General features: G+C 34.8%; 1 protein-coding gene across 2 annotated transcripts in view; it reads left to right on the top strand.

Annotated features, from left to right (window-relative positions):
- Window positions 1-26,841, top strand: part of LOC123535606 (xylosyl- and glucuronyltransferase LARGE2s-like) — a 32,690-nt gene extending 5,849 nt beyond the window's left edge. For both annotated transcript variants that reach the window (XM_045318320.2, XM_045318321.2), the window contains exons 5-18: window positions 511-682; window positions 1,419-1,549; window positions 2,128-2,208; window positions 3,218-3,295; window positions 4,484-4,615; window positions 9,256-9,381; window positions 9,984-10,145; window positions 11,514-11,666; window positions 12,558-12,713; window positions 13,754-13,909; window positions 14,774-14,880; window positions 16,176-16,373; window positions 16,940-17,038; window positions 21,928-26,841. In XM_045318320.2, the coding sequence (XP_045174255.2) occupies window positions 511-682; window positions 1,419-1,549; window positions 2,128-2,208; window positions 3,218-3,295; window positions 4,484-4,615; window positions 9,256-9,381; window positions 9,984-10,145; window positions 11,514-11,666; window positions 12,558-12,713; window positions 13,754-13,909; window positions 14,774-14,880; window positions 16,176-16,373; window positions 16,940-17,038; window positions 21,928-22,015 (1,839 nt within the window). In that variant the 3' untranslated portion in view covers window positions 22,016-26,841. The remainder of the gene's footprint in view (window positions 1-510; window positions 683-1,418; window positions 1,550-2,127; window positions 2,209-3,217; window positions 3,296-4,483; window positions 4,616-9,255; window positions 9,382-9,983; window positions 10,146-11,513; window positions 11,667-12,557; window positions 12,714-13,753; window positions 13,910-14,773; window positions 14,881-16,175; window positions 16,374-16,939; window positions 17,039-21,927) is intronic.
- The last annotated feature ends 900 nt before the right edge of the window (window positions 26,842-27,741 follow it).

Here is a 27,741-nt window from a genome sequence, read left to right as displayed (position 1 = left end):
GGAATGTTTTATAAAAGCAATTTTCTGTTGCTGTACATTTAAATGTGTTAAATTAATAATAATGCCACATAAGTATTTGAAGTTGACGCTTTAGAAATAAAGAAATTGGACTAATAAAATAATAGTTCTTTTCTTCAATCTTCTACGCAGTGATCTCCCTTACCTATAGATAAAGATTTCTGAAGTTGAAGGGAAGCAACTCTTGTGTGCAGTTTGACTTTTCTTAAAAGACTTCCCCAGTCAAAATAAGTCATATTTGGAAATATATTATTTTGTACTGGTAACAAGGAAGAGTTTGGTATATTGGGTTAAAAGCCATAATTTCCTCCACCCTTTTTACACACGCATCTATTTCAGCTAGATTTTTATTTGAAAATGCGCATAATTCCACTTTAAGTCTTTCCTGTAATATTATTAATGTAAACGTATACTGTGAATATTTCAGCAAAAAGAGCAAGTGTTTTTACTTAAGCTAGATATTGTTCATGTTTTTTTTTATTGATATTTAAGGTGATTCATGTAGCGACTGTGTGTGCAGGCCACAATGCAACAAGAGATGTGGTTACACTGATGAAGAGTGTTCTGTTCTACCGTAAAAACCCGCTGCATTTCCACTTCATCGCAGATCTCGCTGCACAAGATATCTTAGATAAACTGTTTAAAACATGGCGCCTGAACGAGAGTAAGTGTTACAATGAAACTCTTGCAGTACAGTTACAATTGACATAGTTGTAAAGACAGCGTGTAGTGACTGACTTCATATCACTTGCACCTCACCAGTGTGGGTTCCAGACATGGCCTAAGGTGTAATATTCTTCATGTGAGGAAGCCATTCAGCTGTCGTACCGAAGGTGGCTGGTTCTACCCAGGTGCCCACTTCTGCCTAAAACAGTTCCTAAAGGGGCGTATAGGGTCTTCGCAGGAACAGTCACCATATGATCTTAACTTTGCAGGTTTGACTCTAAACCAAAAACAAAAAAGAAACAACAACAACTTCCAGCCATAATTACTGAATAAAAATCTTATTGATATATTGTTGATAATTGTATAATTGTTAGTTGGTATATACAGATTTTTAATCAATGACTGTCATATGCATCTTATAGGTAAATTGAATATGTTTAATGCTATTTTGGAAAAAAAATTTCATGCATCATGTTTTTGGACACAATGCTGATAAATACTCATGCCTTTTAAAACAATCATAGAGGTCACTATCGTGTGAATATAAGCAAACATTTAATAATCTAGAAAATTGTGCAATCTGCAGGTATACAAATATTACTTAAATTCATTTAGATTTCCAATTTTCTGTATCGCATGTTACTGGTATATTACCAGTACATGAAATGAAACTAATTTTCAGTAAAGTTACTATACAATTAAGCCGTTTTTCTTTGAATGTCTTTGATTTTCAGTGGAGTGGAGTTTTTACCCAGCAGATAGTGTTACACAAGATATAGAATGGATTCCTAATAAACACTACTCAGGGATATATGGCCTGATGAAGTTGGTGCTGCCAAAAATACTCCCAGAATATTTACAGAAGGTAAACAGTTTTTCAAACAAAAGTTTGCAAGGCATAACATTCATGTTTGGTTAGAAATTGAAAAACTACGATATATATCAGACTGGTGTGTCTTATGACACATGTACAGTATGACTTAAATGAGATAAAAATATATCATAATATTGATTGATATAACTGCTATTTGATGGAAGATAAACTTTTCATCTTATTGAATTTTACAAGATAAGTTTTTTTATGCCCCCAAAGATATCCATTCTTAGTTTATAAGTGTCCGTCAGCATGTTCATACTACAGTGTCTGCTCTTCAGAGATACAGCACTTGTCTGTATAGCTCAATTTAAAGTACTGTGAATCAAGAGGCTCCTGGAAAGATGTCTATTCTGTATGATGATTTGATAGGTTATGGGTCTGAAGTCATTCCTTCTCTACCTCCGATACAAGTGGGGAAAGTTTGTTGAAAATTATCTGTAAAGAATAAACATGTACTGATACAGAAATACAGGAACACTTATTTGTGTAACTGACATAATTATGTAAGTAAGATACTATGAAAACAAAAACAGTATGGGATATACTAACTTTTTTTGTAATTTCAGGTTATAGTGCTGGACACTGATATTACATTTGCCTCAGATATTGCTGAATTATGGAAACTGTTTGCAGTATTAGCTAATGCGGTACAGTCAGTTCCACTTATTTGGATACTTGTTATCAGAATATACCACTTATTTGGATACTTGTTATCAGAATATACCACTTATTTGAATACTTGTTATTAGAATCTTCCACTTATTTGGATACAATGTTAAAGCTCCAATCAATCCCTTTATAATTCCAACTAAAGTTTTCCTGTTATTAAGATAGATTTTATGTTGAATCTATGACCTATTCCCTTCATATGGATAATGTATTGTACTACTCACTTTAGCCTCCAGCACAGACCAAGGTCAGCCTGCACATCTTTGCATGCTGATCATGGTCTGAACTGTTCTCTTTTCAGTCAGTAAATTTTCAATCAAAATCCCTTAGAATATTAAATGGTACTGCCCCAATTGAATGATGGGCCAGTCCATTTTAGAAATTTAGCAGGCTAAAGGTTAGGATAACATTTTAATTGAATAAAATTGTATGCATTAGTTTCTGTTTCTTTTTCAAACAACATGTTACTTTAAGGTCATTTGTAACAGGCTGTTGTAGTTTAAATCTTTCTTTTTTTTAATTTGCTGCATTTAAACTCATCTTGAAAAGCTTTAACTTAAAGTTCTGTTAAAATGTCTTTTACATGTACGTATTATCACTTTGTTAAAGTCCAGTTTGACACCCTGAGAGTCAAGGTATGTTTGAAATCCTGTCAGTCAAACTGATGTGTCAAATGAAAAAGTTCTTGCAAGCATAAAATTGCGAATATGAAAAAATATGAAAAGTTGCATTTCAGTACTCCAAAAATTTATAGCTTTTCTGTTTACATGTACATTCATTTGAGGGCATGCAAACACATTTAGTGAAAAACACAACCTACTTGTTTTACTTGAATTTCAGTTACAAAGTGTCCAGAATTAGAGATACCTAGTTGCAACAGTATTTCTGAGAACAATCAATACATTGTATTAAGGATAAATGAGATATTTTGTCGTAACTTTGAAGTTTAAGAAGAGATTTTGTTATTATGACTGTCTATAATTACAGGCTCTAGGACTTGTTGAGAATCAGAGTGATTGGTACCTGGGTAAAATCTGGAAGAATCACCAGCCATGGCCTGCACTGGTAAGTCTAGAAAACAATCTGTTACCCTATGTCCATCTTCAATTATATATAAAAAAAAATGTTGTTAGCTCACATGTCACAAAGTGACAAGGTGAGCTTTTGTGATCGCACAGCGTCCGTCGTCAGTGCGTCCGTAAACTTTTGCTTGTGACCACTCTAGAGGTCACATTTTTCATGGGATCTTTATGAAAGTTGGTCAGAATGTTCACCTTGATGATATCTAGGTCAAGTTCGAAACTGGTTCACCTGCGGTCCAAAACTAGGTCAGTAGGTCTAAAAATAGAAAACCTTGTGACCTCTCTAGATGCCATATTTTTCAACGGATCATCATGAAAGTTAGTCAGAATGTTTACCTTGATGATATCTAGGTCAAGTTCGACACTGGGTCACGTGCAGACAAAAACTAGGTCAGTAGGTCAAATAATAAAAAAAACCTTGTGACCTCTCTAGAGGCCATATTTTTCATTGGATCTGTATGAAAGTTGGTCTGAATGTTCATCTTGATGATATCTAGTTCAAGTTCGAAACTGGGTCAACTGCAGTCAAAAACTAGGTCAGTAGGTCTAAAAATAGAAAAACCTTGTGACCTCTCTAGAGGCCATACTTTCGAATGGATCTTCATGAAAATAGTCAGAATGTTCACCTTGATGATATCTAGGTCAAATTCGAAACTGGGTCAACCTGGGTCAAAAACTTGGTCAGTAGGTCTAAAAATAGAAAAACCCTTTGACCTTTCTAGAGGCTATATTTTTCAATGGATCTTCATGAAAATTGGTCTGAATGTTCACTTTGATATCTAGGTAAAGTTCGAAACTGGGTCATGTGTGGTCAAAAACTAGGTCAGTAAGTATAAAAATAGAAAAATTCTAGGCCATATTTTTCAATGGATCTTCATAAAAATTGGTCAGAATTTTTATCTTGATGATATCTAGGTCAAGTTCAAAACTGGGTCACATGAGCTCAGAAAGTAGGTCACTATGTAAAATAGTAGAAAAAAACGACGTTTTACACAGTTCAAAACTGGGTTATGTGAGGACAGGTGAGCGATTCAGGACCATCATGGTCCTCTTGTTTTTTTTTTTCATAGAGAATACATAATTGCATGATTATTTCTGATTGTCATTACAGGTCAACTACGTTATTTGTATAAATTGTTGGTATGCATATGTAAGGAATGTCTAATTTTAGGGTCGAGGGTTTAATACAGGAGTTATGTTAATGAACTTGAAGATGTTACGTGACCTCGACTGGATGACCTTGTGGAGACAGGTAGCGGAGAAAGAACTAATGACAATGTTAGCTACATCTCTTGCTGACCAGGTAAGCTTTACAGACATTGTATAGGTAGACGTAAGCCATTGTTTTAGACAACAGTGAAAAATCATCTAATTTAGTCAGTGATAAATTCCATTCTTTTGGCTAAAATGACTGTTTCGGGGTGGAGAGGGGACTTCAGTTTGCTTATTTTAAAGATTAAAGAATAGTCTTTGTTCAGGGATTCAATTTTTAGCTCGACTTTTCGAAGAAAATGTAGAGCTATTGCACTCGCCCTGGCGTCGGTGTCGGCGTTGCCATTGGTTAAAATTTTTGATAAAGTCAAATATCTCTGTTACTATTAAAGGTTTTGACTTGAAACTCAAAATAGTTATTTACTATCAAAGTCTACACCAGGAGACACAATTCTCATAACTATAATTTGAATTTTAACAGAGTTATGCCCCTTTTTAACTTGGATTTTTAGCTCGACTATTCATAGAATAGTAGAGCTATTGGACTCGCCCATGCGTCGGCGTCCGCGTCCGCGTCGGCGTCCGCGTCCCGATTTGGTTAAGTTTTTGTATGTAAGCTGGTATCTCAGCAACCACTTGTGGGAATGGATTGAAACTTCACACACTTATTCACTGTGATAAACTGACTTACATTGCACAGGTTCCATAACTCTGTTTTGCTTTTTTACAAAATTATGCCCCTTTTTTGACTTAGAAATTTTTGGTTAAGGTTTTGTATGTAAGCTGGTATCTCAGTAACCACTTGTGGGAATGGATTGAAACTTCACACACTTATTTACTGTGATAAACTGACTTACATTGCACAGGTTCCATAACTCTTTTTGCTTTTTTACAAAATTATGCCCCTTTTTCGACTTAGAATTTTTTGGTTAAGGTTTTGTATGTAAGCTGGTATCTCAGTACTCACTAATGGGAATGGATTGAAACTTCACACACTTGTTCACTGTCATGATCTGACATGCACAAAGCAGGTCCCATAAATTTATTTTGCTTTTTTACCAAAGTATGCCCCTTTTTCAACTTAGGAGTTTTTGGGTTAAATTCTTATATGTAAGCTGGTATCTCAGTACCCACTAATGGGAATGGATTGAAACTTCATACACTTGTCCACTGTCATGAGCTGATAAGCACTTTGCAGGTTCCATAACCCTATTTTACTTTTTTACTAAATTATGCCCCTTTTTCGACTTTCTTATTCATTCAAGCGACAAGGCTGTTAAATAGTCGAGCGTTGCTGTCCTCCGACAGCTCTTGTTTTTTATGCCCCCAAAGGGAGGCATATAGTTTTTGAACAGTCTGTCGGTCTGTCAGTCTGTCCTCAATTTTCGTGTCCGGTCCATATCTTTGTCATCGATGGATGGATTTTCAAATAACTGGGCATGAATGTGTACCACAGTAAGACAACTTGTCGTGGCAAGACCCAGGTCCGTAGCTCAAAGGTCAAGGTCACACTTAGACATTAAAGGTCATTTTTCATGATAGTGCATTCGTGTCCGGTCCATATCTTTGTCATCCATGGATGGATTTTCAAATAACTTGGCATGAATGTGTACCACAGTAAGACGACATGTCGCGCGCAAGACTTAGGTCCGTAGCTAAAAGGTCAAGGTCACACTTAGACGTTAAAGGTCATATTTCATGATAGTGCATTGATGGGCATGTCCGGTTCATATCTTTGTCATTCATGCATGGATTTTAAAATTATTGGGCATGAATGTGTACCACAGTAAGACGACGTGTCGCGTGCAAGACCCAGGTCCGTAGGTCAAAGGTCCTAAACTCTAACATCGGCCATGTTCATTCAAAGTGCCATCGGGGGCATGTGTCATCCTATGGAGACAGCTCTTGTTTTACTGGCAAAGCTCAAATTCAGAGACAAGCACTGAGAAAAGTCAAGCGCGCTGTCTTACGGACAGCTCTTGTGTAGAATTTCATTTCAACAGTTTAAACTCTATTGTTGCAAGTCTTTCGTTTTTGCAGTTTTTCAGCTACGCAATGGCTTTCTACAGACCTGTTATTCTTCCTAGATTTTAAAAGTAGCAGTGTCTTGTTCTCTGCTGTTCACCTTTAGAATTTCCTCCACATCCCTTACAAATTGAGTATAAATAGCTTAAACACCAGGGTAAAAGTATAAAAGGCAGACAAGCGCAGAAAATGTCTACTTGTCAGCTGAACACAGTGCTGTGAACAACAGAAAACTGATACATTTTTTCTAAATATCTCTACTTTTATTGAACTTTATTTTTTGAAATTTGGAACATATGTTCTCTAGTATGACAGAATTCAGTATGTAAAATTTTGTAAATTTTTATCAAGTAATTACTGCCTTTCTGAAAAAAGTTTTTTGTTGTCTGCTAGAAATTCAAATTTACCTCTACTTGCTAAAGCCAGCCCACATAAAGGTTATGACCTCCCTTTCAGCCAATAACAGAATAGGGAAGTTTACATGAGTAACATCTTTATCTGACAGATGGCGGGAGATGAAAAAATAACTCCATTCAGCATTTAGATAAAGAAAAGAAATAAAATCTTCTGCTTTTTCTATAAACAAGCTAGATTTACTCCATAAATGATAATTCACTTTCTGATTTAACCTTCAAAATGTTGAGCACATATTATATCACATTGTTCACATATTCTACTTTTGTTCCACTCAATTATCAAGAGTTATAATCCCCAGCATCCCTGTATTGCACACATTACAGTAATTAGCTACGCCACCTGAAAGCTGTAGATAAAAGTGATTTATATCTAGTTCCCAAAACATTGGTTGACCCATTAGGTTAGAAGGTTATTTGACTTCCTTCAGTATTGACCTACTTCAAACAAATGAACAGTAACTGTATAATTTGAAACTGTTACAGTTAAAATATATAGCTCTTACAACCAGATAAGTATTTTTGGTATACTGAAATAAGTACTAGTAAAATTAGCAGGTCTGATTACTCTGAGTACCCTACTTTATAAAATGGGGGTATTCTCGTCACTGTGATAAGCTGAACTAAAACATTCCTAGGATATTTAGTCACCAGGTGTATGTTTTTAGTGCAGTTTGTTAGTATTTACATGCAAATTAAATATGGATATCAGAGCCAGTAGTTTCAAAATTCAATTTCTGGGAGATGTAAAAAAAATATTCAAACATATATTATGTAATACACATACTGACATATATTGTTATAACTCTGAGAGATTAAAAAATTCTATGGAATATGTTTCAAAGAATTGTGTAAGTAAGCAAAAATATTTCCACATTTTAATATATATTACATGAAATGCTAATTCCTGTGTACCATTGCTCTGATACTGATACAAAAGCAAAGTTAAGTTTAAACTTCTTAACTTCATCCAGTCATGTAAATTATTAATATTTTAACAATGGAAAATATTTGTAGATACCCTTGTAGATACATAGGCTTTTTAATTTGTAGATGAGTATTTACTACAATTTATTCAGATCTGAAAAATATACAAAAACATATGTGGCTCTGTTTACTAGAGATAAAGTTTCAGTGTTATCACCCGTCATCTGTCAGATAAGCCCAACCTACTCTCTAAATATGCTTAATGGCTTTACCACCGCAATATCAGCCAGGTAGGACCCGGCATTTAAGTTACTTAGGACAAAGCATCAAAAGCACTGACCACAAATGCAACCTCTTCTAAAAAGCTGTCATAATGATTTGAAGCAAATGGATTAGGAATTACTGTGAACTCTTTAATATCTGTGGGGGACTAGTTTTTGTTGATTTTTTTGCAGAGCAGAAATTGGGTGCAAACTATACATTACCGCGACCAATACACCCCAAAATACGGTAAATCGCAAAAAAAAAGAAAATTTCCACTCATTTTATCTTCAAAACTTGAAATCCACAAAATCAAATCCCTATGAAATAGTTGTTTTGGAACAGAAAACCATGAAATTTCATCCCAACAGAATTACATGATTTCACTGTACAGAAAAAAGAGAATATTTGTTTGTTTCAATGAAAGATTGAAATATCTTTCACGAGTGAACACCTGATGCAATATTTTCATGAGTGGCATAGCCATGAGTGAAAATGTAAGATATGGTATTCGTGAGTGAAAGATATTTTGATCTTGCATGTAAAACAAATAAATTTTCTTTTTATTTCCTGTTTTGACTAAATATATCCATTTATTAATTTCTTAGCAGTGAAAAATATACGTCATATGTGAAAATACGAGATTATATATTTCACTCTAACATTTCAATAATTCACTGAAAAAATATTTATTAAAGTCAGCTCTGTTACTTTTCTTAGGTTTGCAAAATATTTAGGGTAACACCCCAAAATTAGTTGCTAGGGTAGGTAGGCTTATTAGCAGATCACCAGAAATGCCACTCTTACACAGGTCAGAATTTGACATTGTTAGTCTTGTACATAATAGATAGAGCTTGTATTGACAATTTTAAGATTTCAACAGCTTTTATTTCCTTTAAAACTCCATGAATGCTAATTTGTGAAAATATTTATAGGATAGCGGATGGGGACCCTTGTTTCTAGGTAGGGTAGTATTACCCTAAGCAAACAATGTTTAGACCCTATCAGTAACATTTACTGCAGTGATGAATAATGACTGAGTCACTCTTCCCCATTGAATGTGTAAAAGAAGTTTCCAATAAAGTATATCTGTGTATATTTTCAGGACATTATAAACTCAGTATTAAAACAGAACGCTCAACTTGTGAAAACCTTACCATGCCAGTGGAATGTTCAGTTAAGTGATAACACAAGGAGTGAGCATTGCTATTCTGAGGTCACAGATTTAAAGGTACTGTAAACTCATAAACCCTTACCCTGCTAAATTTCTGTAATGGATTTGTCCATCTTTCTATTTGGACAGTACCATTAACTGTTAAAAGGTGTTTACTGCAAAGATACTGACTGAATGGCGAACAGTGCAGATCATGATCAGACTGCGTGGATGTGCAGGCTGATTATGATCTACACTGGTTGTAAAGGCAGACTAAATCATGTCCAGCATGATAAGGGTTAATATTCAGTGGCAGAAACAGAAGTCAGTTATTGTATGTTATAAGAAACTTGACCATTCTTGTGGACATAAAAAGAGCAATTTCATATATCTACATTACTTTTATGTTGTACATGCTTTTGTGAAAAATTTCAGGGTTTTTTTTCCAAAATGCTGTATACCTGTTAATGTTGATAGTACAGTCAAACTTGTTATAAGCAACCAGTCAAGGGAGCGACACATTTTGACTGCTTAAAGCATGAGGCTTCTTTAAAATAGCATGCTGCTTTAAACAAGTTACAATTTGAACAGAAAGTCAAATTAGGAAATTAGAAAGTGGTTGCATAATACAGGTGTCTGCTTAGGCAGGTTCAACTGCAGTGTGTACTTAATATTTTCAGATAATTCACTGGAATTCGCCAAAGAAGTTGAAAGTCAAAAACAAACATATAGAATATTTTCGTAATTTATACCTCACTTTCCTGGAATATGACGGAAACTTGCTGAGAAGGGAACTGTTTGGTTGTGGAATGACAAATGCAATGGATCCTGTGCAGGAACAGGTAGGATTCAAAATAGTTTGAAACATTCAAATTAGAAATGTCTGTAAAATCGATATTGCGTAGTAACCCATAATATTAAAATGCAAAACCAGACTTTAATGTTATCGATGTAACTCATTGCAGACTTGGAGCGGTCTTCTGTGCATGCCCGAAAGTGATTATCAATTGTAGCGCACAGCAAAAATATGCATATTTTTGCATGTCCGCATGCATTTAGTGTACAATATGCATAAAATACTGACTAAAGGTTAGGGTTAGTATCACCATGGTTACAAAATATATACATTTAAGATATTTTCATTCAAATTTAGTTAATCCGGTATGTGCTGGAGTCTGTTATTTATACCGGCGCTCCAAGTCTGCATTGAGTCACAGTCTAATGTTATATCTAGGCTATATTCCTTTGGCCAATTAGTCATTGGAATGAAGAAGTCAAGTGCAGTGTTCTGTAATATTTGGAACATGTGCAGACTGTTCTAGATAAAACTGGGTACAGACAGAACAGTCATGTGATTAATATTTATGACAATGGAAAGCATGTTTTGATTCCTATATGCTATGGATACACCATTCAGGACACAATTACGAGCAGTCAAAGGAATATGGCCTGAGATACAGATATAATAATCTGTCCCTAGTTGTAGATACAGTTTGGAATATCCAGTTTGAGGGTAACTGTTTTGAGGTAATGAGGCTCTGCCGTGTTACTTCCAAAACACTTATCCGATAGCCAGATATTGATATCTGCATCTACTATTAGTGGAAGATTAATTTTCTTGCATACCGTATTATACAAATTATAGAATAAAGCAAAACGAATTACTTTATTTGCAGCACAGTTTCTTTCTTATAGTAGCGTATTTACATAAAGCGTGGGAAATTAACATCCGTAAACAGAAGTGACATCATGATGTTTTAGTGTCCCAAAACAACACAGTTCTAGTTTAGTTTTATCATTTGTAGCATAATGTTATGTTTTTTTTTTTCAATAAAATAACTTATTTTGAATCGAGAAATATACTATAAGGTAAAAAGACCAATCATGGTATTCGATTTTTATCGCATTTTACATATTAAAAATATGTAACCAGTGCACAAATCGTTAGTTTTCATTATCAGCACAAGGGTCATTTAGTGTAGAGGTACCAGGCATGGGAAAAATCACTAGAAATGCCAGCGGGTTATGCAAGAAACAGTTATTATTTTTGATAGATTACACTACGTTCCTGTTATGGTAAAACTTAGAGACAAACAAACTGGATCCCATTGTGCAGGAACCAGTTAGATGAAAATACACTCCCATACTGTAATTAGACTTTTCCATCATTTTCATAACTTGTTTGTAAAGTCTGTAAATTACGATTTCAGATCAATAAAATTCATGAAGATGACGAGTGTTATGATTTCCGGCGAGAAAGAATAATTGAACACAGAACACATCTATATTACCTAGATTATAGGTATAAACCAGTGGACTGGGACGTTACTTTAGTTGCTCAACTTAGCATGGACAGGTTACAGGTGAGTCATTTAAGGTTATACTTTGACATCATTTAAATTTGTGGGCATGGAATTTTGTGGTGTGATGAAACAGCTGTTTTGTAGGGATCTGAATTAGTGAATTTCAATGTTTTGATCATAAAATGAATAGCTGAATTGCACGAATGTGCAGCCTGATCATGATCTACAGTGGCCGCGAAGGTAGAATCAATTGTGTCCAGTATGATAAAGGTCAAGGTCACACTTTAAGGGCACAGGTGATGATCTCAACATTTTACTTTCCTTGTATCAAAGTGGCATCTTTGGATATTAATCTCGTTCAGCAGCAGCACTAGTTTCTCTCTGTTCCAAACAAATTCTTTATTGAGAAATCATTCGTCCTCCACCTCGGATTCATGTGGGGAAGTTGGCAGTTACTTGCAGAGAACAGGATTGTACCGGTAAAGAATCCAGGAACACTGGTTAGGTTAACTGCCCACGGTGATTTCACTGAAATACTGTTGAAAAACGGCGTTAAACCCAAAACAAACAAACAAATCTTTACAAAGAAATATTATATTGTATAAAACTAGAATATTTCTGGTAGGTTGTTTATTGCCTTTGAATATTTGATTCAACACTTAAGTACCGCAAGTCAACAGATGAGTAGTATACATGGTTTGCAGTTGAGTAAAGAAAATATTTTGAAATCATTTAATTTTGTGGGCATGAAATTTCGTGGTTTTGGTCAAGACGGCAATTTCGTAAGGACGAAAATTCGTGGATTTCAACTTCGGAACATAAAATGAGTTGGAATTTTACGTGTTCGTTGGGATTAAATTTCGTGGATTGACTCAACCACGAAATCCACGAAAATTAGTCCCCCACAAACATTAATGATTTCACAGTAGATGTAATTTACCTGTATTTCAGATGTTGGAGACAATATGTAAACACTGGGAGGGACCAATCAGTTTAGCCTTGTATATGTCTGATGCAGAGGCCCAGCAGTTCTTACGCTATGCACAGGGGTCAGAAACATTGATGAATAGGAAAAACATAGGATATCATGTTGTATATAAAGATGGGGTAAGTCTATGATTGTAATTGTAACTGAGTAACACAGAATAGTAAATCGGTATCTTTTCACCCATCATCACCAAAATGACATATACTGTAAATCGTTAAATTTCGTGGGCATGAAATTTAGTGGTTTTGGTCAAAACAGCAATTTCGTGGGGATATGAATTCGTGGATTTCAGCTTTTGAACATGAAATGAATGGGAATTTTACTTGTTCGTTGGGATTAAATTTCATGGATTGACTCAACCACGAAATCCATGAAAATTAGTCCCCCACGAATATTAATGATTTCACAGTATGTTAATGTTTGTCAATAGTGTACAATTTTACTTTTTCCAGCAATACTTAGGAACTACCCATTTAATTTGGCTATAAAATATAAACAAAGAATTTATGTTAATGTCTGTGAACAGTGTATGATTTTATCCTGTTTCAGTAGTACTAACCTGTGAACTATCTGTGTAGCCCTAGAACATGAGAGTATTAGTTTACATGTCAGTGAACAGTGTAACAGTTTTTGTCATGATTCAGCAATGTTGTCGTGTAAACTATCTACATAAACAGGCCTTAGAACATATACAGACAGGATTCATGTTAATGTCTGTGAACAGTGTACAGTTCTACCATATTTAAGAAATACTATATTGTGAACTATCTACATAAACAGGCCCAGGAACATGCACAGACAGAATTCATGTTGATGTCTGTGAACAGTGTACAGATTTACTTTATTTCAGCAATACTATCCTGTGAACTATCTACATAATGTGGCCCTGGAACATGGACAGACAGAATTCATGTTAATGTCTGTGAACAGTGTACAAATTTACCATATTTCAGCAATACTATTCTGTGAACTATCTACGTAATGTGGCCCTGGAAAATGCACAGACAGAATTCATGTTAATGTCTGTGAACATTGTACAGTTTTACCATATTTCAGCAGTACTATCCTGTGAACTATCTACGTAATGTGGCCCTGGAACATGCACCGACAGAATTCATGTTAATGTCTGTGAAGAGTGTACAGTTTTACCATATTTCAGCAATACTATCCTGTGAACTATCTACGTAATGTGGCCCTGGAAAATGCACAGACAGAATTCATGTTTTTGTCAGATATAGACTTCCTACCCATGTATGGTCTATATGAGTATCTGAAGAAGGCAGTAAATATGATGGATATGAGAAGTCAGAAAAAAGTGAGTTTAATTTCTAGTTTCTGAAGTTATTTCAAGGATTTTAGTCACATTATTATGACATTTTATACATTTATCTGCAGGTCATCTTTAATACCACAAAGTTATAGAAACAACATTATTTTTGGTTAGTTAGGGACCTCTGTGGCCGAGTGGTTATGGTTGCAGACTACAAAGCATTTGCATCTCACTGATGTGGGTTTAAAACCGCACTTAGAGGGCAAAATGTTTCCTTATCACAAACCTCTCCAGCTGGCTTGCAATAGATTGATGGTTCTACCCAGGTTCCTGCACCTAGGATTTTCATCACCTGTTATTGTGTTTTGACATTTAACCCAACAAACAAAAAAAGTTTAATTAAAATACCATGCTGTAATGGTAATATAGGGAGATTCGGAATTGATTTTAATTAAAAACATTGTTATATGAGCCGCGAGAAAACCAACATAATGGCTTTGCGACCAGCATGGATCCAGACCAGCCTGCGCATCCGCGCAGTCTGGTCAGGATCCATGCTGTTCGCTTTTAAAGCCTATTGGAATTGGAGAAACTGTTAGCGAACAGCATGGATCCTGACCAGACTGCGCAGATGCGCAGGCTGGTCTCGATCCATGCTGGTCGCAAAGCCACTATGTTGGTTTTCTCATGGCGCGGCTCATATAATTATAATTGTTAATAGCAAGTCTAGGCATATGCTGACTAAAAATGATTCTACAATATCCACTTAAGAAAATCTTTTGAATTTCTTGAGTTCATTTTACAAGATTTTCTTACTCTTACAAAAGTAATCTTGTGAACAAATTATAGTTTTAGTGGATAAAAACAATAATACGTGTATTGCATTGTATTTGCTTTAATATTTTACAGGCCCTTGTAGTACCAGCCTTTGAAACCCAGAGATACAGATTTTCTTTTCCAACTACTAAAGCAGAACTACTGTCACTGTTAGATTCAGGAGAGCTGTACACATTCAGGTACTTGGAATTCATTTAATTTCATGGTCATGAAATTCCGTGGTTTTGTGATAACTATTTCATGGGTATTTCAAATTTTGAACAAAAACAAAATGTTTTGTCTGTGCAAAATACAGAATAGAGTTATACATCATTCTAAGGGTCTCAGGAGGTTGTAGCAAGACCTTCTGGGATTTTTAAGATATAGAGAATATTTGTTTGTTTCAGTGTAAGATCGAAATATATTTCACCGGGTGAACACTATAATGCAATATTTTCACGAGTGAAAATGTAAGTTATGGTGTTCACAAGTGAAGTATATTTTGATCTTACACTGAAACAAACAAATTTTCTGTTTATTTTATGTGTTTTTAGTAGTTTTAACCAAATTATATCCAGTTTGTCCGCGCAACGTCATGTGCATGGCATCATGACGTCATAGTGTTGTGACGTCAGGAGATCTTTGTAGAAAAACTGTAAATAGTTCTGTTACGTTTCCTGATTTCTTTTACATTTAATTATGATAGACGTATACATTTATAATCCTGCTAGTATTTTTATACATCTATATCTTTACTGAAGTATATTTAGCAAGGAATTTTCTATTATTTATAATTCATATTCTTTCGCATTCAAGTGTAGTTCCGTACCAGTGAAAACTAAAAATGATATTTTCACTGTTTGAAACAGTGAAAATATCAATTTTATTTCACTGGTAAATTTCAGTATTTCACTGGAGCATAAAATAAACCTTTAATAAGGTATTGTTTTCCCTGTGTAAAGTTCTGGCTCTTGAGAAAAAAAAAACATTTGTTTCATGAGCACAGGGAAATTTTTTTTTTTTTGTCTTGCAAAATTTGTATATAGAGATGTTGCTTTTATGCTAACTAGCATATTTAGTGATCCATTGACAAATAAAGTCAAAATTGATATTTGAAAACAGTATCTAAAGTGGTTGAAGTTAAAATGAAAAATGCCGTTTTAAAATTGTTTTAGGCAGTAAATCTAAAGTGGTTGAAGTTACAATGATAAATGCTGTTTTAAAATTGTTTTAGGCAATAACCACTTACAGCCAGTCAGATATTTAAAAAATCAACTGTTCTGAAGAATGGTGTATGATATGAATGTTGTTGTCTTACAATCACAGAGAAATAAATATCCTAGTTACAGGAACAGTGGACCAAACTGTAGTCCTTGTCTTCAAAAGTGACAGATTATTTTAGACCCTACATAAGACAAGACTTTCTGTGGCCAGATAAGATTTTTCTTACTTTTTAACTTGTTTAAGGAATGCTTAGATTGAGAGTCTATTTCAGATACCATGTTTGGGCAAAAGGTCATGCGGCGACTAATTATGAGAAGTGGAGAAATGCCACAGAACCTTATACTGTAAAATGGGAACAAGATTTTGAACCGTATGTAGCTGTAAGCAAGAATATACCTCAGTTTGATCAACGCTTTGTAGGCTTTGGCTGGAACAAAGTCTCACACATCATGCAGCTAGATGCTGAAAGGTTGGTAACTTAATCATTTTATTTGTTTGGTATTAAGTCGCAACAAGACATCGATTTTCTAGCTTTAATGAGTGATGAAGATCCCAGGTGCTGTTTCTTTTTCTTTTTTTTATCATGTTTGCTGTTCTAAAGACCAATTAATACAATTAATATTTGTAACAGGAACAATCATTAAGTTATCCACTGCACAATTAAGTAATTCTTTTGCTGTCAGTCTTTATAAGATGGTTACCTGTAGACAGTAGATGAATGCCGATTGTTTTTCAGGTCATTTGCTCAAGGCTACAGCTTACAAAATTACACACTTACGTACATCGAAATGGGCACCATAGGGGACATGTGTTTTACAAACAAGTTTTGTTGAAGTAAAAACTCTACAAATTCATGTTGCCATGAAATACTGTAAAACTAAATTTCTGGGCACAGAACTTTGTGGTTTAGGCAAAAAATGGCTACATGAGAATTTCATCTATTATTTAGGATTTTATTTCAAGTGTATATATAGATGTATTATGATTACAATTAGATGTGTTTATTTTCATGTATAAATGTGTATTTACTTTCAGGTATGAATATGTAGTATTACCAAATGCTTTCATGATACATATGCCACATGCTCCTAGCTTTGATATAGCAAAGTTCAGGTCTAGCTCATTATATAGAAGGTACGTAAACCTATGTAATAGAGAGGTTGTGATTTCACTACTTGTCTGCATACATGTACATATTTAAACTTAGTTTTACTTTTGAATGTGTTTGGCTTCATCATTTTGATAAGTTCCAGTGTTCTGAATTTTTATACCTCTAGCGCTTACAGAAATGAGCCGCACCATGAGAAAACCAACATAGTGTATATGCGATAAGCATAGATCCAGACCAGACTGCACATTTGCACAGTCTGGTCAGGATCCATACTGTTAGCTTTCAAATCCTATTGCAATTAGAGAAACCGTTAGCAAACAGCATGGATCCTGACCAGACTGCGCAGATGTGCAGGCTGGTCTGCATCGATGCTGGTCTCAAATGCACTATTGTGGTTTTCTGGTGGTGCAGCTCAAATAAAGAATGAAATCTGTCGTGTATGCATAGCCATAAAAATAGGAAATCACAAACTCTCAGTGCTGTTTAGAAGATGAAAGTTAGAAAAGAAAAATTACTTTGACTTTATTTGAAAAAGTGCTAGCTTAGTCAAAATGAAGTTCTCCCATGTGAAAGGTGTGCATTTTTTTCCAGAACTTAATGTACAGCATATACTTTATATATACAGTTTGCCTTGTAGCATAGCTTTGAATTAAAAGTTAGTAGGGGGAGGGTGAAGTTCAGGCCCATTTTGTTGACTGTTATATATAATGAAGATATATTTCAAACAAACTTTTTTTAATTCCTTTATTGAAGCCACAGTTACTTTATAATATCCTCTATTTTTAGGATTTATTTCCTAAAATGTTCAGGGTCCATATCTTAAAAGCATCTTTGTAGTGAAAAAAAAGGCCATCCAGCTGGCTTACAGAAGGTCTGTGGTTTTACCAGATGCCCACTCGTGATAAAATAATGCACAGAGGGGCAGCTGGGGTCTTCCTCCACCATCAAAGCTGGAAAGTCGCAATATGACATTGACCTATAATTGTATCAGTGTGATGTTAAACCCAACAAAATAAATAAATAAATTGCAGAAAAAAAATCACAAAGATCAGAATTTTCTTACATTTTTAGCTCGACTATTCAAAGAATAGTCTACTATTCAAAGAATTGTCTAGCTATTCTACTCACCCTGGCGTCGGCGTCACACCTTTGTTAAGTTTTTGCATGCAAGTACATACAGCCATCAATTAAAGGCATATAGCTTTGAAACTTACTTTTGTGATCGCGCGGTGTCCGTCGTCCGTCCGTGCGTCCATGCGTCAGTGCGTCCATAAACTTTTGCTTGTGACCACTCTAGAGGTCACATTTTTTGTGGGATCTTTATGAAAATTGGTCAGAATGTTCATCTTGATGATATCTAGGTCAAGTTCGAAACTGGGTCACGTGCCATCAAAAACTAGGTCAGTAGGTCTAAAAATAGAAAAACCTTGTGACCTCTCTAGAGGCCATATATTTCACAAGATCTTCATGAAAATTGGTCAGAATGTTCATCTTGATGATATCTAGGTCAAGTTCGAAACTGGGTCACGTGCCGTCAAAAACTAGGTCAGTAGGTCTAAAAATAGAAAAGCCTTGTGACCTCTCTAGAGGCCATATATGTCATAAGATCTTCATGAAAATTGGTCAGAAAGTTCACCTTGATGATATCTAGGTCAAGTTCGAAACTGGGTCACATTCCTTCAAAAACTAAGTCAGTAGGTCAAATAATAGAAAAACCTTGTGACCTCTCTAAAGGCCATATTTTTCATGGGATCTGTATGAAAGTTGGTCAGAATGTATATCTTGATGATATCTAGGTCAAGTTCGAAACTGGGTCACGTGCGGTCAAAAACTAGGTCAGTAGGTCTAAAAACAGAAAAACCTTGTGACCTCTCTAGAGGCCATATATTTCATGAGATCTTCATGAAAATTGGTCAGAAAGTTCACCTTGATGATATCTAGGTCAAGTTCGAAACTGGTTCACGTTCCTTCAAAAACTAGGTCAGTAGGTCAAATAATAGAAAAACCTTGTGACCTCTCTAAAGGCCATATTTTTCATGGGATCTGTATGAAAGTTGGTCTGAATGTTCATCTTGAGGATATCTAGGTCAAGTTCGAAACTGGGTCACGTGCGGTCAAAAACTAGGTCAGTAGGTCTAAAAATAGAAAATCCTTGCGACCTCTCTAGAGGCCATATATTTCATGAGATCTTCATGAAAATTGGTCAGAATGTTCACCTTGATGATATCTAGGTCAAGTTCGAAAGTGGGTCATGTGCCTTCAAAAAGTAGGTCAGTAGGTCAAATAATAGAAAAATTTTGTCACCTTTCTAGAGGCCATATTTTTCATGGGATCTGTATGAAAGTTGGTCTGAATGTTCATCTTGATGATATCTAGGTCAGCTTCGAAAGTGGGTCACGTGCCATCAAAAACTAGGTCAGTAGATCAAATAATAGAAAAACCTTATGACCTCTCTAAAGGCCATATTTTTCATGGGATCTGTATGAAAGTTGGTCTGAATGTTCAGCTTGATGATATCTAGGTCAAGTTCGAAACAGAGCCATGTGTGGTCAAAAACTAGGTCAGTAGGTCTAAAAATAGAAAAACCTTGTGACCTCTCTAGAGGCCATACTTGTGAATGGATCTCCATAAAAATTGGTCAGAATGTTCATCTTGATGATATCTAGGTCAAGTTTGAAAGTGGGTCACGTGCCTTCAAAAAGTAGGTCAGTAGGTCAAATAATGAAAAAACGTTGTGACCTCTCTAGAGGCCATATTTTTCATGGGATCTGTACGAAAGTCGGTCTGAATGTTGATCTTGATGATATTTAGGTCAAGTTTGAAACTGGGTCAACTGCAGTCAAAAACTAGGTCAGTAGGTCTTGAAATAGAAAAGCCTTGTGACCTCTCTAGAGGCCATACCCTTGAATGGATCTTCATGAAAATTGGTCAGAATGTTCACCTTGGTGATATCTAGGTCAAGTTTGAAATGGGTCACGTGCCTTAAAAAACTAGGTCAGTAGGTCAAATAATAAAAAAAACCTTGTGACCTCTCTAGAGGCCATACTTTTCATGGGATCTGTATGAAAGTTGGTCTGTATGTTCATCTTGATGATATCCAGGTCAAGTTTGAAATTGGGTCAACTGCGGTCAAAAACTAGGTCAGTAGGTCTAAAATTAGAAAAATCTTTTGACCTCTCTAGAGGCCATATTTTTCAATAGATCTTCATAAAAATTGATCTGAATGTTCAACTTGATGATATCTAGGTCAGTTTAGAAACTGGGTCACGTGCAGTCAAAAACTAGGCCAGTAGGTATAAAAATAGAAAAACTTTGTGACCTCTCTAGAGGCCATATTTTTCATGAGATCTTCATGAAAATTAGAGAGAATTTTCACCTTGATGATATCTAGGTAAAGTTCAAAACAGGGTCACGTACCTTCGAAAACTAGGTCAATAGGTCAAATAATAGAAAAACCTTGTGACCTCTCTAGAGACCATATTTTTCAATGGATCTTCATGAAAATTGGTCAGCATCTTTATCTTGATAATATCTAAGTCAAATTCAAAACTGGGTCACATGGGCTCAAAGACTAGGTCACTGTGTCAAAAACTGGGTCATGTGGGAAAAGGTGAGCGATTCAGGACCATCATGGTCCTCTTGTTTCATTTTCTAGGTCAATTACCAACCTCTCTGGGTCAAGTCCCATAACTCTGACATGTATTTTGAGCAAATTATGCCCCCTTTTGGACTAAGAAAATTTTGGTTAAAGTTTTACATGCAAGTTACTATCTCCAAAACTAATGCAGATATTGATTTGAAACTTTCACATGTGTCTTCGGGGTTATAAAACTAGTTGATAGCAGCAAGTCCCATAACTCTGACTTTCATTTTGGCCAAATTATGCCCCCTTTTGACTTAGAAAATTCTGGTTAAAGTTTTGCGTGCAAGTACATACAGCTATTTCTATAAGGCATATAGATTTGAAACTTATTTTTTCTTTTTCTAGATTAATTACCAACCTCACTGGGTCAAGACCCATAACTCTGACATGTATTTTGAGCAAATTATGCCCCCTTTTAGACTTAGAAAATTTTGGTTAAAGTTTTACATGCAAGTTACTATCTCCAAAACTAATGCAGATATTGATTTGAAACTTCACATGTGTATTCGGGGTTATAAATCTAGTTGATAGCAGCAAGTCCCATAACTCTGACCTTCATTTTGGCCAAATTATGCCCCCTTTTGGACTTAGAATATTCTGGTTCAAGTTTTGCCTGCAAGTACATACAGCTATTACTAAAAGGCATATAGATTTGAAACTTACTTTTTCTTTTTCTAGATCAATTACTAACCTCACTGGATGAAGTCCCATAACTCTGGCATGTATTTTGGGCAAATTATGCCCCCTTTTGGACTTTGAAAATTTTGGTTAAAGTTTTACATGCAAGTTTCTATCTCCAAAACTAATGCAGATATTGAATTGAAACTTCACATGTGCCTTCCGGGTTATAAAACTAGTTGATAGCAGCAAGTCCCATAACTGATATGCATTTTGGTCAAATTATTCCCCCTTTTGAACTTAAAACTCTTTTGATATTTAACCTTTTTGGGTAATATTTCCCTGCTTCTGGGACAATATTTCGAATACTGGAGCTTGGCTCTCTTACGGACAGCTCTTGTTTTTATTTCGCTTAAAAGTTAAAACCAATTTTAACGGCTTATTTAGCTTTTAATTTCTCTGCATATTTTGATGGAATATACTATCTTACCGGTATGTGGATTATCCACATTTTCTTATAACAAGAAAAAAAAGAAATTGAAACCATTGAAAGTGATGGGTAAAATCTGTAATGAAAACCTCTTAAGATTTAGCTAAGAAGCTTGAACAATGAACATGGTCTGTAATTTTCCCATATTTCTGTCATTACAGGTGCTTAAAGACATTGAAAGCAGAATTCCAAAGAGATCTTTCACAGAAATATGGAATTAAAGCATTGAAGTATTTATCAGTTGATTAAGTAAAATCCAAGTTTGTTTGATTAAAGTGAACTTTTTTTGACCATCCTATACAAATTATAACTCAAGTTCTATTGAGATTATCAATGAATTCATTAGAATTTCAGGTTCCATCAAAGATCATAATGATAAACATGTATTGATCGCAAGCATTTCATACATCAGCAAAATTTTAGTTTATAGCTCAGACGTCTTAAAGGGAGGTCCCATCATTTTATATTATCATTCTTTTAATATGCTTGTTATAGCTTTCATGGCATAATTTTATACATAAAAGTCATGCTGTTCTTTATGTTATGCATTTTTTAGCTCACAAAGTGACAAGGTGAGCTTTTGTGATCACGCAGCGTCCGTTGTCCGTGCGTGGTGCGTAATCTTTTGCTTGTGACCACTCTAGAGGTCACATTTTTCATGTGATCTTTATAAAAGTTGGTCAGAATGTTCATCTTGATGATATCTAGATCAAGTTCGAAACTGGGTCACATGCGGTCCAAAACTAGGTCAGTAGATCTACAAATAGATAAACCTTGTGACCTCTCTAGAGGCTATACTTTTCAATGGATCTTCATGAAAATTGGTCAGAATGTTCATCTTGATGATATCTAGGTCAAGTTCGAAACTGGGTCACGTGCCATCCAAAACTAGGTCAGTAGGTCAAATAATAAAAAAACCTTGTGACCTCTCTAGAGGCCATATTTTTCATGGGATCTGTATGAAAATTAATCTGAATGTACATCTTGATGATATCTAGGTGAAGTTTGAAACTGGGTCAACTGCGGTCAAAAACTAGGTCAGTAGGTCTAAAAATAGAAAAACCTTGTGACCTCTCTAGAGGCCATACTTTTGAATGGATCTTCATGAAAATTGGTGAGAATGTTCACCTTGATGATATCTAGGTCAAATTTAAAACTGGGTCACGTGCCATCAAAAACTAGGTCAGTAGGTCAAATAATAAAAAAAACCTTGTGACCTCTCTAGAGACCATATTTTTCATGGGATCTGTATGAAAGTTGGTCTGAATGTTCATCTTGATGATACCTAGGTCAGTTTCGAAACTGGGTCAACTGCGGTCAAAAACTAGGTCAGTAGGTCTAAAAATAGAAAAACCTTTTTACCTCTCTAGAGGCCATATTTTTCATGGATCTTCATGAAAATTGGTCTGAATGTTCACCTTGATGATATCTAGGTAAATTTCGAAACTGGGTCACGTGCGGTCAAAAACTAGGTCAGTAGGTATAAAATTAGAAAAACCTTGTGACCTCTCTAGAGGCCATATTTTTCATGAGATCTTCATGAAAATTGGTGAGAATGTTCACCTTGATGATATCTAGGTCAAGTTCAAAACTGGGTCCCATGCCTTCAAAAACTAGGTTCTTAGGTCAAATAATAGAAAAACCTTGTGACCTCTCTAGATGCCATACTTTTCAGTGGATCTTCATGAAAATTGGTCAGAATTTTTATCTTGATGATATCTAGGTCAAGTTCAAAACTGGGTCACATGAGCTCAAAAACTAGGTCACTATGTCAAATAATAGAAAAAACGACGTCATACTCAGTTCAAAACTGGGTCATGTGGGGACAGGTGAGCGATTCAGGACCATCATGGTCCTCTTGTTTACATAGAGAGATCTTTGTTTATGTGTTCATTTGTTCAGATGGAATTTGTTAGTGGATCTCAGTATTACAATGATTTTAATAGTGTATTTTGTATATAATTAGAATTATAAACGAGACTATGCAAAGTATATGGAGAGTTATCCTACTTGACCTTGCTTCTTGGACTGCATCCAGATGCCTGGATATGGTTTTGATGTACTTTCACTTTATCTTTGTTATTACTTGATTGATTTGATTCAAGCTTATGATAGTTGTTCCACATCTTCACTCACATAATATGACACAAGTTCCATAACTCTGGTTCCAGTATTTTATGATTATGCCCCAGTTTACTTGAAGTTTTGATGAATTTTCCAGTCTACCATCTTTATTTATGGATATGATTCAGAGATAAAACATTTGTTCCACATCTTCACCCTAACCATATGAGATAAGGGCCATTTCCCTTGCAAAATCCCTGTCAAATAGCACTTTTTATTTACCACGGTAATCTGTTCTGTGATAGCTTTAGTTTCTGAGTGTTGCCCTTATTGAAATAGTCGAATGCACTGTCTTCTTTGACAGCTCTTCTTTAGTATGTGGATTAATTTAATATTAGAAAATATTAGAATTAAGTTGCACATGTTCTAGTTTTCAAGGAATTTTTTGTTTTTAAAAAAAGATAACCTTTTGTATATACATATACATGTAGAAAGAGACCGATACATTGTCTTCCCATTTCATGTCTTTACAAATTGTAGATTATCACCAACTCTTACCAGTTTTAACTGTGCAATGTCATGCACACAAGGCAATGTCACACACAAAATCATGACGTTACAGTGTTATATTGAAATATTCTTGAGTTTTTTTTTTTTTATTTATTTTACATTTAATACCATGGAGTGTATATCTTTATATATATTAGATAATTTGTTGACCATCTAATGAAAATAAGTTTAGCAGTAACACAGTGCAGTAAAATGAAAGCAAACTTAATTCATTAGCAGTTCAATAAGTGATTTTTTAACATATATATAGTTTAACATGTAAAACTGTTGGTAACCATTTATAGCTGCCATGTTTGCCCACAAAATGATCTACTTTATGAATTTGCTTTATTGGTACTTTGTAACCTGGCAAAATAAACCTATGAACGAGTCAACAATTTTGAAAATCTCTGGTTGCTGATTGGCTGTTTAGGGTAGTTAAATTGTAAGTGTTTTTGTAGTTATTTGTATACTTCTGTTTCTTTACTGATATATATTTTGATAATTTCAGATATCTATAATTTTTATGCTTTGCGTTCTACCCAAGTACATGAAAATTGTAAAATGAAAATCCTACTGTTTGAAACATGTAACTCACTGTTATCTTTCAATAAACAACTGACAAACATAAAATAAAATGATGGTTGTCATCAGATATAAAGATCTGTATATAATATTCTTTTACATTTTAGTATGTTAACACTTGAATTTTTAAGGTTCATATGAAAATATTTACATGTATTTTAGATTTTTGAACAGTTGGATAACTTTACACATCAGTGCTAAAGTTTCATTGGGCATTGTTACATGTATATACATATAGTATTAAATTCAGTTTGCTCCTTTAGCACACTTGTACCACTTGTAACTTCATGCCAAATGTATATTCATCTAAACTTGATGTATTTGAAAATGGGTTAAAGATTTCAACATGAGGATGTGTATGTTCTGATATTACTGTATGTAAGATGATACAAAAGTAATGACAATTTCCATTTATTTATCACCGAGCTTCCAGTACTTATTGTAACACATTTTGTCCTTTGTTCAATAAAAAAAGCTCATTACCTTTGGTTTAAAAAGATATTTTGAATATTGTGAATTCATCAATATTTATGGGAACAAATTTTTGTGGTTAAGTAAATAAATTTAAGTTAATCCCAATGAAAAAGTAAAACTCTCCAGTTCATTATATGTTGAGAAGTCGAAATTATCGAATTCATATCCCCACGAAATAGCCATTTTTTCCCAAACCACGAAATTTTGTGCCAACAAAATTAAATGATATTACCGTACATGGCTGATGATCTCTGTGCATATTTATCATACCACAAGATATATGCTACATGGTTGCTATATTTGAGTCACAAGCAGTTAGTCTGTCAGTAATTCCTTTCTGGAGATGTATCCCTGAAACTTTTTAATGAATTTTCAAATTCCACTCAACAGCCTGGAGTATATCATGAAAACCTGTATATTTTTCAAAATATACAACCCTATTCACTAAGTCAAAGGTCAAGGTTACACTTGAAAGTCAAAGGTCGAGTAGCTTTATTCCAAAAGGTTTGTCATTATACAAATAAATCTTTTTCACAACCATTATACAATGAAAATTCATGACCCAAGGATACAGGGTCCAAGGTCACACTTTTAGGTCAAAGGTGAAACAGCTTTATTTTATGTTGCTCCATATCTTCTTAAACTAGGTTGCTAAGGCAAGGTCACACCTGAAGGTCAGAGTTCCTGTTCTTTTTTTTTCTTTCCCTGTATCAAAGCAGATTCTTCGGGTATAAATCACCTTCAGTGATAGCTCAAGGTCTGCATAATATTATATTAGATGATTTTAAGCCTTGCTAGCCATCCAGTTTAAGGTTCATTCAACACAATAGTTTTAACTTAGGTTAATATGAAGGGATCTCTGTTATACAAGTAGAGCATAGGAAAATAAGTAACCGTTTTTAGGGCAAGTGTAGTGGAAAATGAAAAAAAAATCCTTATAGTCGTATTTCATTAAGAAATAATTTATAGCAAAAGAGTGCTTTAACACTATTAATGCACGATGGGCGGTTATAAGTTGGGTGTAATAATTTCACGAGGGCGCAGCCCGAGTGAAATTATTTGTACGACGTATTACCGCCCGAGTGTATAAATAGTGTTAAAACACTGTTTTTCTATAAATTATTTCAATTCTAATATGCCTTTAATCTAAAACAGTAGATAAAATATAGCAGCGCTCTTTCTTGGTCGCAACAAAAACTTTGACGTCACCGCACGTTAACGTGACGTCATTCTAGCGTCGCGTGTTTTATCAGAGACAAGCATATTAGAATATTAGATACAGCACTTCATACAAAGTGTGTAAAAAAGGTAGTAGTATTTTATTTATATTTTTGCATAATTATCTTAGTATTGTTAATTTATTTTGTTAGAATGCCAGTTTTAATAAATACTGTTGAACAGTGTATAGTTTTATATCTTTTTATTTTCCCTGCAAGTTAGTTATGCTTATATCTTGAATTAACATGGCTTGTAATCATGGGCCTGTAATAGATTCATTACTGGACGATTAGGCCTCAGGTCACAAGTCCATGCTGCAGGTTGAGGATCCATCACTGGCCCATTATGAAAACAAAAATATGTTCATTGTACATGTAATCAGTCTCAAATCAAATACATAGAGGATATTACATGAGTGTCTTTTCATATTGAATTTATTAAACGAGTTGAATGAAATAATAAAATGCGAGGCTCTGCCGAGCATTTTATCAATTTTATTCAATGAGTTTAATAAATTCAATGTGGAAAGTCACAAATGTAATATTCTTTTTATCACATGTTAGCCTTTCTTGTCGAAACATCAACGATTCGACTTTCTTTTACTACACAAACAAGACAATTTGACCGACGTTTATTATACAATAAATGATGTCGACGTCAAAGCTTTATTACACTAGTGTATTATCATTTTTATTTAATGGCTTTATTACACTCCCACGACGTCAAACGTGATAAACAGAAATAAAGTAATGTTACTTTCTTTCAAATAAGTAACCCATCTTTTCTTAACGTTTAACAAAATGTTTTACAAGTGTTCAAATGCCATACGATCACAGGTTGTTATATGAGCCGTGCCATGAGAAAACCAACATAGTGGGTATGCGACCAGCATGGATCCAGACCAGCCTGCGCATCCGCGCAGTCTGGTCAGGATCCATGCTGTTCGCTAACAGTTTCACCAATTCCAATAGGCTTTAAAAGCGAACAGCATGGAGCCTGACCAGACTGCGCGGATGCGCAGGCTGGTCTGGATCCATGCTGGTCGCAAACCCACTATGTTGGTTTTCCCATGGCACGGCTCATAT

Source organism: Mercenaria mercenaria, chromosome 17, assembly GCF_021730395.1.
Source record: "Mercenaria mercenaria strain notata chromosome 17, MADL_Memer_1, whole genome shotgun sequence".
NCBI classification, from domain to species: Eukaryota; Metazoa; Mollusca; class Bivalvia; order Venerida; family Veneridae; genus Mercenaria; species Mercenaria mercenaria.
This window is presented reverse-complemented; position numbering and strand designations above follow the sequence as displayed.